At 34.7% G+C, this 17,191-nt stretch overlaps 1 protein-coding gene across 1 annotated transcript in view; it reads left to right on the forward strand.

The window, feature by feature from the left end:
- LOC110108617 overlaps positions 1-17,191 on the forward strand; it is an 89,715-nt gene that overhangs the window by 24,436 nt on the left and 48,088 nt on the right. Inside the window, exon 9 of the mRNA XM_020839327.2 lies at positions 6,683-6,718. Coding sequence (XP_020694986.2) covers positions 6,683-6,718 — 36 coding nt within the window. The remainder of the gene's footprint in view (positions 1-6,682; positions 6,719-17,191) is intronic.

Below are 17,191 nucleotides of genomic sequence, written 5' to 3' on the forward strand. Positions count from 1 at the left end.
GCTGGTCGCCGGATTTGCCAAGCTCCCGCCGCCCCTTCCTCCTTTCTTGCGTTCGGTCGAACAAACCCAAGAGGGACCGAATGATTTTGGTCCCCTTAGGTCAAATGTCTTAAGGGAAAATATTTAAAAGGCTAATTGCGCATGTGCCCTTGGTCCTAACATTTCTCTTAAGGGCCATGAGGGTAATGTGTTCATTTATATTTAATTTATACTTAAGTTAACTTTGTTGATTTTTAATTTTAAATTTGTGCAAAATTAGATATAAGTTCTTTATATCGTTTCGATCAAAATTTTGTGTAAAATTTAATAAAATTAATTGCGTCGAATTCCGACGACTTTGAAATTTCGCCTAATTTCGTCGCAACGCATACGACCAATATTTTTTGGGTTTTACAATTCTCCCCTCATAAAAATTTCATCCTCGAAATTTAAAACAAGAGAAACAAGATATAACTTACTCAAAGAGATGATAACATTTTCTCATTTTTGACTCTTTCTCCCATGTAGCGTCCTTTTCAGACTCATGCTTCCATAGAATCTTAATAAAAGGTATTTCCCTACTTTTGAGTTTTTTCACACTGAACTCCTAAATATGATATGGTTCTTCTACATAAGTAAGATCTGGTTGTATGTCCATGTGTTCTGTTATGATCTTAGAAGGATCATCTAATATAAATTTTCTTAAGGACGAAATATGAAACACGTTGTGTACAACATACATATCTGGCAAAGCTAATCTGTAGGTCACATTTCTTATCCTTTCACAACCTCAAAATGGCCAATGTATCGGGGACTAAGCTTGCCAGTTTTTTCAAAACGTAATACACCCTTCATAGGCCTGATCTTAATAAAAACAAAATCTCCCACATTGAATTCCACAGATGATGCAACCAAAGCATTACAACACAAACAACTTTTAGGATTGCAAACACTAACGTCTTCCTTTAAACACAAATAAGATAAACATAAACCATATAACTTATATATAATTTTGAGAAGAAGGATACATGTGTAGTGGAAACCGTGGAGAGAAGTAGGTAGAAGTCCAAGAAGAAATAGAAGTAGGGAAGAAACGAGAGCTCGCAAGCTAGATAACTCGTAGGTTATACCTTTCAAAAATTCATCTCTAATTTCTCTCTTTTTTTAGCAGCAAACAGCCCCAGCCCTTTAAATAGGTCAAAATGGAAACCAAACAACCACTCTTTTACCCAATCAAAACAGGAAATAAAACCCAAAGAACAAGGCACGACCATCAAACCAGCTTCCCAATAGCCAGCCTCAAGAACCGAACAGCCAGAACCCAATAGACACCAAGGAAAAGCACGACCATCCTAGGAACCCAAGCATCCAGCAGCTGAACAGCTACCAAGGAGAGGCATGATCAGCCCAAAAACCCAACAGCTGAGAACTCCAAACACCAAACAACAAAGGAGTAAATGGGCCAAGCCCAAAAGAGAAATTTAGCCCACCATTAATTGCCCATTAAGAGTAAATTTGAACTTTTTTCCTACATCAATTTTCCTTCATTATCTTTATTTCATTCATTTCAGTCATTTATGCATATCATATCACATTTCTTTATAACATTTATAAAGCTTTAATATTTATTTCTTTTCCCATTTAATTTGTATAGGAGCATCGTCTATATGTACCAAAGGTACAACCATTTCAATTTTTTTTCCTTTTCCGTAATCTTTTCCTTTTTTACATGCACTGGTACGTTGCTTCCCCAGCCAGTACCATACGGGGGTGAATTACTATAAGCTTGCATGCATATCCTTTTCCCTTTTTCATTCATCTTTCATTCATTCATTCATATATCATTTATCTATGTATACTTTTTAAATACATATAAATAGCATATATATGTATAACTTTTTTCAAATTTTTCTTTCTATTTCCTTTACCTATTTTCACATATTCATGCCATATCTACATACTTTTATCATGATAATTTATGTATACTATCTTATATGCATTTGAAGTTTACATAACTTTATTCATAATAGCCTCAAAATAAGCAAAGCAATCATATAAATCTTTTTTTCAATATGAAAATGAAAATGAAATAATGAAATTTCAAATAACTATAATTACCTATTTTATTTTCCTCTTCCAATAATCATCCAGTTTTGAAAGTCTTTAACTGTTCATAAGAATATAACAATTTATTTAATATTAAATATTAATTAAATATATTAATAGACATTTGATTTCTTCTATAAAACTTACCTCACAAGATTTCCTTTCTTGTTAAATTCTTAAAGAACCCAACTCTTACACTTGCTTTCTTTCCTTCTAAAATTCTTAAAATTAAAAAATATTTTTTTTTTCATGAAAAAATGCTTTAATAATAAATCTAAGAAAATTTTATATGATAGGAATTTTATTTACAACAAGGGGATTTTCAAATCCCAAAATCTTTTTCTTTCTCTCAATATCTCTTCTCCTCGATTCCAAATCTCTTCAATTTCCCTTTATGAAAATATCATTTGCTTTAATGAAGTAAACGACGAAATTTATAAGAAAAAATGGAAAGAAAAATTCAACAAACCTTCTTCCCTCTTTCCATCGGTCGTTTCTCTCGTTCTTTGAAATTTCTTCCAAATTATCTCTTCGTTAGCGAGATGAAAGAAAAGGAGTTGATGATTCTTATCTCTGAATACCATCGTTTGCTAAAAATGGCGAAACAAATCTTTCCCAAACCTTTTCACACGAGTTCGGCTGTCCGCCCCTGTTCCGCCCGTTCGCCCCTTCTTTTTCGTGATATCCCTGTTCGCGGATAGTAATAGGGGGAGCCAGCCGGTTCACTCCGGTTGAAGTGAACTGTTCGGATGAACCGGTTGTCACACAATCTTCTAAATTCTTAAGTGTTATATGGAAAGTGTAGTCCTTGGATTATGGGCTCTAAGTGTAACTGACCATATGATTGGGGATGCTTTTATATTTCACTAATACAACCTCTGTTAGTAGTACCTCACTATTTACATTATACAGGGTCTCTTTTAAAAGTGTATGGCATTGAGTTTAGCATCCATTTTCTATCATTAAATTCTAAACCTAAAGCGTAATCATCTTCATGAATCTGATTTAGGTTAGAAGATGATTGACGACCTCGTCTTTAGTTTTCTCTTTCCTTAAGAGCTCTTTGAAAAAGAAGGTGACTCCGCCCTTAGAAACCATTAGAAAGGAGGAATATCTCAAGCTAGATGCTAAGATGCGTAATCTTGGAAAACACTCTAAATGGTTGTGTTGCTCTATCCACTAGCATCAATCTTGGCAATGTCATCATGTTGAGACACTACTGATTAGGCCATCCAAAATTTGTGTTTATTGACAAGATTTTTCCTTTATCATTCAATAAAGATTCGATCCACTTTTAATGTGAGATAGGTCGATTATCAAAACCTATTCAAAGCTCTTATTCAAACCAACTTGACTAAGCTTCTCCATCATTGGTAAACCTGAGCTTCAATCAAATTTCTTTAACCATTCCATTTTATGCTCCTTGGGTAATATATTTGGTAAACTCGTAGGTGCATGCTGCTACTGCATGTCTTTTGTGGCTTTCTATGGTTTGAAGTTTGGTTGAAATTAATGTTACATTGCCATTGGAAAAGGTGTGAATTGGCTCAGTTTTTTGTAGATATTGGCAGAAGTTAGTATTTGAAGGCATCCCTTATATTGTTCTTTCTATAATGTCTTTGGGTACATTTTTTTTATTATTATTACAAAGCTCATTTGGATGTGGAAATCAAACATTTAAGTGCAAGAGAGGCATTCAAATGTTTAGACATTTCATATTCTTATAATAGTTGCTACTTCTATATCATCAATTCATATTTGCACTCTGAAGTTGGAACTTAATGGCTTTCTTTGAATGTTGAGGATTGTGCCTGCTCCGGCTAGTCCTTTAGGAAATTTCTCTTTGTTGTAGAAGTTTCTTCTATCCCTCCTATTAGTTAAGACATAGATGATCATGATGCTTGACAACATAATGATTTTGATAAGATCATTTTTAGTGAATGACATTTTGGTAGAGCGGAGATTTTTAAATCCTTTCAGACCTCTGTCTCTTGCTGACTACGGTCCTTCGGACCTCCATCACCTACAATGGCCCTTCCAACCAAACAAACATGTCTATGTTGATTATTATAACTCCCACCATGTAATGCACTCTATATGATGTACATTTGTAACATCAATCCAAGGCCTTTTCCCTAAGAAGGGCGTCATTTGTAATTGACTGCAAATACTAGTGGATTCATTCAAACTGGGCCAGGCCCCGTGGTTTGATTCAATTTTATCTGAAGGATTACATTAAATTGCATGGTAAAGAAAATCAAATTTTTAAGCAACCTAATTCAGAGCGGCTAATACCTCATTAAAATATAGAAATCAAATTCATTTTGAGAAACTAAATATAGTTACATATCATAACGAAGGTGTTAACTTAAATATAGCAATAAGGAAATGCTCAAAGTAGTCCCCCAATTATTTTTATGTGACAAATATAGTCCCAAGTGTTAAATTTTTGCAATTTTATTCCACAACTATATAAAATTGATTCCAAATGGTACCTCAATAGCTAGATAAGGATACATTTTATATACCAATTCCCATCAATAATTACTTAAGCGTTCATTTGGGACTTAATTGGAGCAATGTGATATTCATATATTCAATTGGCTGGATTCAAATAGTCGGGAGAGTATTTTGAGTTTTTTTTCTATTGCCATATGTAGCCTTAAAAAATAGTCCTAATAGGACAAAGTCTAGAAAAAACCTCACATTTTATTATAATCAATTTAAAGTAAAACTATTGTTTTGACTACCTAGCATTAGAATAATGCTCCTTCGCTAATTTATTTTACTGATCGTCTTGACTTTCCAAGCTCTACTTTTGCAAATAAACATGAAAAGGGTGTTGCACAACTCCATAAGCAAATAAATAATAGCAGGAAAGCAATGAAACTGTAATTTTTGCCAGCATAAAAAGGGGGAGATTATTACAAATATGATATGAATGAATAAAATTCTGATGATAACAAACACTTATATTTCTCTACGACTGCCTTGCCTACTAACTTTTTAGGTCCACAAGATCAAAACTGTAATTTGAACCAGCTCAAGATTGGGTAGACTAGGTCTAAGTCAGTTTGTAATCTTTTCCTTTTTTTGAGTTAATTGTAAACAAAGTTATTCCTGATGCTAAGTAACATTGCACACACACTTGGGAGAAAATTTCTGACTGTTTTTAAAGTTTATTATTTTTGGTCACATCGTCCAGGACGATCCATAAATTGTCCTGGATGATCAGTTAAAAATAGAAACCCTAATCAGGACATCCTAGTTAAGGCAGCCGTAATTAAGCATATCGTCCTGGACGATATTCGTATCTGCCGAGATGATAGGATCAAATCAGAAAGAATCAACCGTAATATCTATTTTGGTAGCTTTTATTTTTGAACATCGTCCAGGATATCATTCTGGACGATGCAGCACAATTATGCCTATATTAATCTAGTAATTATGAAAGACATTATGGTTGATTGAATGATCATATCATCCTGGACTTAGATAAGGGCATAATATTATAAAAAATCATCACTCCTATTTTCATCATTGGTTAAAAAAAGCAGTTGAGCTGTATGCCTCGAGGTGCACCTCACTATTAGGCACTCAAAAAAATACCTTGAGTCTTACTCCTCTTAGCCCCAAATGAGGTTTATGCCTCAAAGCTTTATGCCTCAAGGCGTTTGAATTGGATGCCTTAAATTACTTAGAATGTTCAAATTATTATGTTATATTTTATTATAATATACTTAGGCTTCGTTTGATTCGGTTTATGCTTACATAAAAAGGAGTTTTAGAAAAGGAGGTTGAGAAAAAGCCCTTCAATAAAATGGAGTTTCAATAATGAGATATGTTTGACTAATATTTTTGAAAGTGCTTATTAATACTTGAAAATAATTTTAAATTGTTTGTTTAGGAGTTCTGCTTTTGAGATTTTATTATAAAAGACATTTTGTGACCGAAACTCCGTTTTGTGACCGAAGAAGCAGATACGAAAAGAATTTTGTAACCGCCGAAAAAACGATGTTTATTAAAAAGGAATTATTGTTAAGCTTTGATTCCAAACAGTAAATACTAATTGATTTCGGCTTATTCAAACGGAAACGGAGAAAAAAAGCCTAATCAAACGAGGCCTTAGTAGTTAATATAGCTTATAGTATATGGATAGTAATTATTGATGGGAATTGGTATATAAAATGTATCCTTATCTATTTGTATGATCCTGCTCTATTCTTGCTTTATAAATGCGCTAGTGTAGGCCCAGAACATGAAAGAATCTACTGCGTGCCCTGCCTATCACATTCATCACATTTAGCGTGAGATTTGTGAGATATGGATAGGCTATGATAATATAGTTCAAGTAGATGTTAAGGAGTGTTGTCATTTCTAGGACGAAGTTTAGCATTGTTTTCCTGTATAGGGTGAGGTCATTGGTATTTTTTTGCAGTTTTTGTTCCCTGATTGTAATTTATTAAATGCTGTCTACTTCATGCTCAGTTATATTTTATACTATTCAATGCATCTGTAGGATTGGCTCTTCGGTGAAAATACTGTATTTTTACCTTTTGAAAACTGTGAATCACGTTCAAATATTCTATGTTTTCAGGTTCAAAAGTTTTTTGCAACTAGTGGCAGCCACAAGGTATTATTTTCTCTAATTAACTTATTTCTTTTCCGATAAACTATTGACTCCTTTACTTTTCCTCCTCGACCCTTCATGGCCGGAGTTTCATGTATTTTTTGATCTTTTTCTAATTTCAGTTTGCCTCTTGAAAAGTAACTTGGGCATTGTATACTCTAAACATGATTTTTAGATAGTGTTGTGTAGGCATAGTTAGACTGTTGACTGGAATGCTTACAGATGATTACTATGAAAAGAAAAAGAAAAAAGGATGATTAATATAGCACAGGTTTATTGTACATCTAGTACATGTAAATCTAAAGAGATGAAGAATTGGATATATTTAGGTATTGACATGATCTTTTTCTTCTTTCTTTTTTTTTTTCCGTTTGGCAAGTTTTGAAAGGGAGGAGGAGGTGCATCTAGAACATTTGAGTTTCTTTTCAAGCATCCATGAAATTAATTGAAAATTGGGCAAAGTAAATTTGTAGGGAAATTGTTGATATTCACCAAGAAAACATAGACCTTTCATGTCGCTTATCCTTAAAACAATTAAATGCTAATTCATTCCTTGGCCACCCCTTCTGATTGATAGATTTGACTTTTGAAGCTCATTTTGTCATCCGCTCCCTAGGGCTTTACCCACTGTTTGAGTTCCAAGGGAAGGGATTTCTCCCACCCTTGGCTCTCATGTTAGGCTTTTGCTTCTCATAACTTGAAGTTTGCACATGTAAGGTGCTCACATGTATAAGGTGCTTTCCATCTGCGATCCTTACCTCCTATGGCCATTGCCCTATCTCGCATAATGTGTTATTGCTCGTGATGAAATTAAAGTTCAACTGCAGCAACAACATAAAGCTTTTATCCCACTATATGGGGTCGGCTTCCTGAATCATTTTTCTCCTTTGTATCCTATTAAGAGTCAAAATTCTCTTTTAAATCTAATAAAAAAATATCATTTCTAATATTTTATAACCAAGTCTTTTTAGGTCTACATTTACCTTTCTTAACATAAGCCAAATCTAATACATCTACTCTCCTAAACGGGTCATTGGAAGGCCATTGTTTTATGTGACTAAACCATCTAAGGCGGCACTCTATAATCTTATCTTCCACTAGAGCTACTCTAATCTTTTCACGCATATGCTTGTTACTTATTCTATCTATAAGAGTAAAGTCACTCATCCACCTGAGCATCCTCATCTTTGTAACACTTAATTTAATATTATGCTTCTCTTTTATTGACCAATGTTCTGCACAATAAAGCATTGTAGGTCTTACCACCATCTTATAAATTTTCTCTTAAGTTTTAGGGGACCTTTCTATCACACAACAAGCCCGATGCATTCCTCCACTTCAATCATTCAACTTGAATTCTATTAATAATATCCCCATCTATTTCACCATCACTTTGAATAGTTGACCCAAGATATCTAAAATTTGTACTATTATTAATGACTTGATCACCCAAAGTCACAATCCCCACACTAGATTTATTACCACTAAAATTTCACTCAATATATTTGGTTTTAGATCTACTCAAACGAAAACCTTTAGACTCTAAGGTTGACCTCCATAGTTCAAGTTTATCTTCAACTCTCTCTTGTCTTATCAACAAGAAAAATATTTCCAGCAAAGAGCATTCACCTTAGAGATAAGAAATTTGCACGCTTAATGTTAGAAGCCACAATAATTATATCTTTATAACGATTTTAACGATGGGATAAAACACAAAGAGCGGTAAAACAAGCTTAGGCTAAATCACATGCATAGGAGTTAAAACCGTAAAACAACCAATTAATCTAACGTTGCATTCATGGATGGTTTTCAACAAGAGATCCCTAGATTAACAATAAGATTAGCTACTATGCAAGGATTCCTCATTCAACTCTCTAGCTTACTAAGTTTTAGCGAAGGAGAATTGGCATGATCTATTGTGAATCAAAATATAACCACGATTGGTGAGTAAACTAGGAAGAAATATGACTTGGAGAAAAGGAGTTTACCTAAGGTTGAAGGTAAGAAGCTCCGGTGTGGTCATAGTGAGCGATTGAGGATAGTAGAAAGCGACTATGAGCCTTCTGGATGCTGTTGGGCAACAACATGGACTTGTGGCCAGTAGGTCAGCAGAGGGAGAGCTCCAAGACTGCTGGTCAGCAGTTTTACTGCTTTAGAAAGTTTTGGACAGCACTATATAGCAATCAGGAAAGCTTGGACTTGCTGTTGTTTGATGTTGAGGTTGGAAGCTTTGGACTTCAATTTGGGAATGCACTGGGTACAAAACAACAATGTACAATTGCTAGAGTTGAGATACGGTAAACAGGAAACCAGCCATTTTGAAGATACCGTGAAGGGAATTATGGAGGGGCAATTAGGTTGAACGTTTATGAATATCCAAATCAGAATTTGGGAGTAATGGAGATTAGGAGGAGGAGCTGGGTGATTAAGTGAGCATTAATGGGTTGATTGGAGGCTTGATTGGGAGCTTTAATTAGATAGGAAAGAGATTGGAGGGGCCCGACCATGAGAGAGGGGAGAGAAAGGTGTCCAAGTTCAATGTATGTGAGTTATGGAGCAATTAATCAATTAATTTCGGGATTGATTAATTGATTGAATGAAGAGGCTTTCCAAATATGGTGTAATAATTATGAAAGATTTGAAACTCAAACTTGATTAATTTGAATTTAAATTTCTTTCTAAATTAAAGACAATCCAAATTAGGAAGGAAGGGGTTTTGGAGGTAAGTGGAGTTTGGGATGAGATAAATCATTCCAACCCAATTTAAAATTAAAATTGGGATTAGATTCAAGACTTGCCTAATATGGCTTTGTAATTTAGGAAACTATTTGAAATTCAAAATTTAAATTTCAAACTGTTGAGATTAATTTCCCAAATCACTTAGGCTATTTTAGGCAAGTATTAATGATGAGTTAATTCATCATTCAAGGAGAGGGAAAGCATGTGGCCGATTGTGGAGCTTGGGGGGGAGTTTGGTATGGAATTGGGGGCGGAGTTAAGATGGGGAAGTTGGGTCGGGTGGAGGGGAAGAAACGGCTAAGGGAGGCCGGCGGGTCTTGAGGTGGTGGTCAGGTAGGGGAAAATGAGGGGTGGTGAGCTGGGGCCGGCCGTTGGGCCTTGACTGGAGGCTGTCGGCTTGAGAGCCAAGGTAGCTGGACTGAATAACCAACCTCAAAAGCTTTAAATCATTGTTTAAATTCAGCATGAAGTCTATAATTATTATTGTTCTTGTCCAATTAGGCGTGCAATTTTCTTAAGTATTTCATGTAGATGCAATGCATGTGCAGCATGTTTTTATGCAAATTCATGCTTCTAAATTTCTAGACTCAACAAGATAAATATCAGAATGATGTGATGCAAGTGACTTGATATGCATGCTGATTGAAATGAATTGAAGTCACACAAATTTAAAACAGAGAAAAACTTTGGAAAACAACAGACTACAAAATCACACACAAACATACTAACTAACAAGCACACATAGATAAGCATAAAGATGGATCAGTTACAAAATGAGAAGACAAAATTTTCATGTTTAACGGAACTGGTGTAGGAGCAATGAAGACATCCTTAGCTACAAGGACATTTCTATAGGGAGTTTCAACTAAGGTCATAGGTGCTCTCCTAGGGGCAGCAGTGTAATCTAACAAATTCATCCAACTAGGAGAGAGATGGTCTTTAACAGGGAAGGACAAGAATATAGCGGGCAAAACAAATGAATCAGGAACAAGATAAGATGATAGGTCTTGACTCACAACCATAATGAGATAGCTCAAAGAGTTACCAGCAGGTATGAGACTCAAAAGATGGGATAGAGTGTCCAAAACATATGTGGGCACAACAGTTAGAGAGATGTCATGAGAGTATGGGCTAACATCTCTCTAATATTAATGTCGGTATGAAGAAGGGAAAGGTAAGTCCAATTAAGAAAGTCACACTCGTTCAAATGTACATCTAGAAGAGCAACTCCTAAAATAGACTCCAATAAAACAAGAGGAGGCTCATTCGTCAAATTAGGCTCATAAACTTTTAGACTCAAATTATTGTCTTTCAAACTCATATTATTATCCTCAATAGAATCAAATTTGGTTATAAACCTAAGATCAATGGATTCGGGGTCAATTAAATCGGGGTTTAATTTAGATAGTAAATTCAATTGAATCAATTCCAACTCGAGATTATCCACGTCGCCATCAGAATCATCCGAAATTGAATCAAAATCATTCGGAGTTATCTCAGTAGGAGATACGATTAAATCACAATCTTCTGAATTTAATTTCAATGTATTCCAGGTCAAATCAGCTTCTTTTGATATCAAATTAATATCATCCAGACAGACCTTATCCAACGGGATATCATTGATGAGATTAAAATCAAATTCAATCACTTCAGTTTCATCCTCAAAGAATTCCTCGTTGCCAGTGATATCATTAGTATCCACAAAATGGATGCACTCAGTCTCAAGTTTAGGGAGTTTATCCTTTACAGTGATTCTCTTGGGCACAATACACTTGCAGGGTCAAGGATTGGGGATACCAAAGGTTGGATAGACTTAGAATTCTTATTGATTTTAAAGGTGGTAAAGTTACTCATGCGGCGAGGTGAATCAAGACCCACCACGTAGAGAGGACGCATGTTCAGACAAGGTTGACTGCGATGGCTAGGAGTCAGCCCAAGTGGGGAGTCATATGAGACCGATCCAGCAGAAGACCCAATAGAGAGTCAGCCATCAAGGCTAGGTGAAGACCTACAAGGTGGGGTAGCAACCCTGATGTTACTAAAGGATGAGTGGTCATAAGTAAGGGAAATATATTTTAATCAAAGTTCTCGTCTCATTCTTTTCCAATCGGAAGTAGGGATTCGCTACGAGACTCTTTATGATCTTCCAGCCTCATCCAAAATTGACGAGCACCACTGTTCAGGTGAGACTTAGTAATGCTAAACTGGCGGGACTTAGGAATATCACGTGATTCAAAATAGTCCTTTAATTGTCTAACCCATTCCCTAAAGTAGTAAGGGTCCAAGGAACCATCAAAGGTGGGTAGACGGTAATGTGACTCTAAATGAGGTTGTTGTGGCTTAGGCTTAGGTCTAGGTTGATAACCGGAGTGGGGCACCTTCCGACTAGTATGAATGACCGAATGGGGCACGTACCTAGAGTAGGGAGAGTTAACATGTTTCTCCTTCATAGTTTTAGTCATAGAGCCCACTAGATTAACGAGGTCATCTAACTTCTTTTGAAGTCTTATCGGATCTATTGGGAAGCGCTAAGTGATGCCTAATGAAGAGTGGGTGTAAGGGGCAACAGTCTACAAGGAGAAAACTCCATTATGACACGCTATATGGTGCAGGAAATTAATAGACAGCAAGCTACAAGAGGGACTTAAGTGATCTAGGCAACGAGGATGGTTGTGGGTTGAGGACAGCACCTAAACACTTAATCAGACTCATTTAAAGGTCACTAGATGGTGCAGGAACGGTTTGGACAACAAACTACACTAGTGGTTTTAAGTCATTAGGTGTTTAGGAAGGTTGCTAAGGCTCGGACAGCACTAAGACACTAGATGTGCACACCTACAATGCAACTAAATGATGCAAAACAACAAGCTACAACAATGGGTCAAGTTGCCTTGATGTTTAGGTGGGTTGCTAGGATGTAGGCAGCACCTAAACACTAGGTTGCACTCACCTAAAGGCCTCTAAATGGAGCAGAAATTTTCTGGACAGCTAGCTAAAACAGTAATTAAAATTAATTATGCGATGGTATGCATGCAACAAGCTTTGGGAAAGTTAAATAAACTCCTAGGATGACTTCTAGCACAAATAACTCATGCCTACCATGCTCTGATACCAAGATGATGTAATACGTACATGCGAGGATGAATAGATTAAGGAATTTGCACGCTTAATGTTAGAAGCCACAATAATGATATCTTTATAACGATTTTAACGACGAGATAAAACACAAATAGCGGTAAAACAAGCTTAGGCTAAATCACATGCATAGGAGTTAAAATTGTAAAACAACCAATTAATCTAATGTTGCATTCATGGATGGTTTTCAACAAGAGATCCCTAGATTAACAATAAGATTAGCTACTGTGCAAGGATCCCTCATTCAACTCTCTAGCTTACTAAGTTTTAGCGAAGGAGAATTGACATGATCTCTTGTGAATCAAAATATAACCACGATTGGTGAGTAAACTAGGAAGATATATGACTTGGAGAAAAGGAGTTTACTTGTGGTTGAAGGTACGAAGCTTCGGTGTGGTCATAGTGGGCGATTGAGGATAGTAGACAACGACTACGAGCCTTCCGGACAATGTTGGGCAGCAACTTGGACTTGTGGGTAGCAGGTCAGCAGAGGGAGAGCTCACCAAGACTACTGGTCAGCAGTTTTACTGCTTCAGAAAGTTCTGGACAACACTATATAGCAATTAGGAAAGCTTGGACTTGCTGTTGTTTGACGTTGGAAGCTTTGGACTTCAATTTCGGAATGCGCTTACAATTGCTGGAGTAGAGATACAGTAAGCAGGAAACCAGCAATTTTTAAGTTATCGTGAAGGGAATTAAGGAGGGGTGGTTAGGTTGAACGTTTAAGAATTTCCAAATCATAATTTGGAAGTAATGGAGATTAGGAGGAGGAGCTGGGTGATTAAGTGAGCATTAATGGGTTGATTGGAGGCTTGATTGGGAGCTTTAATTAGATAGGAAAGAGATTGGAGGGGCCCGACCATGAGAGAGGGGAGAGAAAGGTGTCCAAGTTCAATGTATGTGAGTTATGGAGCAATTAATCAATTAATTTCAGGATTGATTAATTGATTGAATGAAGAGGGTTTTCAAATATGATGTAATAATTATGAAAGATTTGAATTTATTTGAATTTGAATTTCTTTCTAAGTTAAAAACAATCCAAATTAGGAAAGAAGGGGTTTTGGAGGGAAGTGGAGTTTGGGATGAGATAAATCATTCCGACCCAATTTAAAATTAAAATTGGGATTAGATACAAGACTTGCCTAATATGGCTTTGTAATTTAGAAAACTACTTGAAATTCAAAATTTGAATTTCAAATTGTTGAGATTTATTTCCCAACTCACTTACGCTATTTTAGGCAAGTATTAATGATGAGTTAATTCATCATTCAAGGAGAGGGAAAGCATGTGGCCGGTGGTGGAGCTTGGGGGGGAGTTTGGTATGGAATTGGGGGCGGAGTTAAGATGGGGAAGTTGGGTCGGGTGGAGGGGAAGAAACGGCTAAGGGAGGCCGGCGGGTCTTGAGGTGGTGGTCGAGTATGGGAAAATGAGGGGTGGTGGGCTGGGGTCAGCCGTTGGGCCTTGATTGGAGGCCGGCGGCTTGGGAGCCAAGGGGGCCGGCGTTAGGGGTTAAAGGAAGAGGTTGATCTTTTGAGAAAAATAAAAAGAAAACAGAGAAGTGGAAGGGGAAGGCCGGCAGGTGTTATGGGGAATTAAGGGAGTGGGGTGTAGGGGAAAAGAAGAAGACGACGAACCGCGAATCAAGGAATCCACCACGGTTGACGGGTATTGCTTTCACCCGCCTAGGTTCTCTCCTCTCATGAACTCAGTTAGAGATCAACCAAAGAAAACTAAAATTTCTTTTCAATATTCATCATCCAAAAACACAAAAGAGTTGGCCTATAAATAGGCCTCATGAAAAGAAAAGAAACAAAGACTAAAAAGCCCTTCGCGCTACAACATCACATGACCACCCCTAGGGCTAAAATGGGAAAAATAGAAATATAATATAAACTAGTACATAAGACACATCAAAAATAAAATAAACTCAAGATCATAGCCGTTGAAATTCCGATGTCCTCATCAATATCCTCTTATAATAAAATCAATTTTATATCTTCATCCTTAATGCACTTCACTTGAAGTAAATTCTTTTTACTATCTATTTATTTGACTAACTTATACATATATCTTTCGCCCTACTTAGCATCTAATCTATTGTATAAATCATTAAAAGCTAAAATCTTTGCATCGCATATTGCTTTTTTAGACTTCTTATAGTTCTCTTTATATCTTTCCTATTTATCAAAGTTTGTAGATCTAAACTAATTTTTATAACAAAGCTTCTTATTTTTTATCTTTTTTTTTCACATTTTGATTTCAATACCAACTATTTTTACTATTAGGAACTTTTACTTTTGATATTCCAAGCATATCGTTTGCAAGATTCTGAATATCACTAGCTACATTTTCTTACATAATATTAGCTTGCTCATGTACAGAAAAAATCTTAAGATTTAAAATCTTATTCTCAAAAATAATTTTGTTAGTATTTTCTAAATGCTCTCATTTAATCCTAGAATAACATTTTACTTTATTTTTATATTTTGATCCTTAATCTTAAATTCCAAAACTAATAAGCGATGTTAGATACAAACTTTTATTCTAAATAATTTTACAATGTTTGCAATCTAAATGGTCTATTTTCTTATAAAAAATAATTAATTTGAGTTTAACTATATCCATTTTTATAAGTAATGAGATGTTTATCTCCTTTTTAAATAAGGTATTAATAATTACAAAATTATAAGCTATAGTCAAATCTAATATGGTCTTACCACCTTCATTAGTTGCTCCAAATTCATAGTCACCATCAATGTTTTTAAAATCATCTATATTTCTACCAACATGTTCATTAAATCTCCTCCAATAATTTTTTATTTATTTAAGATGTATCTTTTATATTAATTCTTCTAAGTCATTCTAAATACTTCAATTTTGAAGACAAATCCAAACTTATTTGAGCATAAGCACTTACAATTTTAATAATCTTAGCATTAACAACAATATTTAAAGCTATAATTACATATTCAATTTTATTAATTTTATAATTTTATCCTTCAAACTCTTATTTATAATCACATCTACACAATATCTATTACGACTCTTACCATAATACCATAGTTTAAATCCTAAACTTTCAATCTCCTTATCCTTCTCTCCAACCTATTTAATTTCTTGAATGCATAGAATATTTATCTTTTTATGAATCAAAATATCTATTAATTTTATTAATTTATCTAAGTTCATATCATAATTTTAGTTTCACGGACTATTTATTACTGCACTTGAGCGCTGGTGCCCCTTGCACATTTCTCGTTTTATTCAAGCCATATAACGCGCCACTTCTAAGGAATGCCTTAGCATTAAGACAATGTATTAAAGGATTCATGTCATGATTATTCAACAAGTTTAACGTTGACTGTTGACTACATAACACAATCATTCATTTTTCTCATCTAGGACTTGGGACACGACAACGACACTGTTAAAAATGAATTTTAATTTGATGCAAACATTTTGTAAATTCTAAAGATTAAATCTTTGAAATGAATTTATTAAAATAATATAAAATGTTAGTTATTATTTTGATAAACAAATGTAAACCACTATTTTAGTCAAAAGTTTTTTAAAGAGCCAAATATCTTTGGCATTTAATTAACCTAGGGGTTTGATTTTATAGGGAATCTGTACTCTAGAATAAAAATAAACTCAATTCAATTAATTATATTTTATAGGTGGAAATCTCTCACATACAAAAATTAAAAAAATTCATTTTATTATGGAGTTCATAACAAAATAATATTTTTGTCCATCAGGATAATGCATTATTTTATATACTAAACTCGATAAAAAATATTTCAAACCCGTTCAAGATATAACATCCTCCATCAAATAAATATGCAAATTTCAGCTCACTGTATGGCTTTATTTGTTTTGTTTTTTGATTCATTATTTCTAGTAGGTGTTTGCCCTTTTATCTAAATTGTTTTTCTTAATTTTTGTTGCTTCCATCCAAAGTAATGATTAACTATTTAAGGTTAAGTGTTTGTGATTTGTTAAATTTTTTGTTCTTTTCTGCATTATTCATTATGTCATATGAAATTTGAATTAGAAACGTTACACCTCGAGTCATTCTACAATTATTGGTAATTCAATTGCAAACATTACCAACTTATGGAAATAATGCTATCCTATCATCTAATTTAAAATAAAGATAAGCATAAAATTAAATACATTTAAAACTAAAACAAAGTCCTTGAAATAATTTTAAAATATTATGATAATTTAAAATTAATGAAATAAATTGTATACATTTCTTGTACTGCATCAACTCTTCTTATAATTTTGTCGCTGGCTGATTGGATCTTCTAGTTTGATTCTTTAAGGGAAAGTGAGCATTTTGTAATGTTGTTCTTCAACATATAGATAGTGTCACACCCCAGTTTGACTCAGCCTCTACCACGAACTGGAGTATAACAGAGAACGATTTCAACGTATCAAACTCCACACTTAACAACAGGAAGCATGTAATATACCTTATTGAATCTCAACATAATTAAAACAAATACAGAGCTCTACTAAAACTTTTAAAATTCATTCACATACCCAAAAGTCTTTACACCTAGCATTCAGATCTCGCTTTAGATATCTTGCACCCCA

The sequence above is a fragment of the Dendrobium catenatum genome, unplaced genomic scaffold (assembly GCF_001605985.2).
Source record: "Dendrobium catenatum unplaced genomic scaffold, ASM160598v2 original_scaffold_185271, whole genome shotgun sequence".
Lineage (NCBI taxonomy): Eukaryota > Viridiplantae > Streptophyta > Magnoliopsida > Asparagales > Orchidaceae > Dendrobium > Dendrobium catenatum.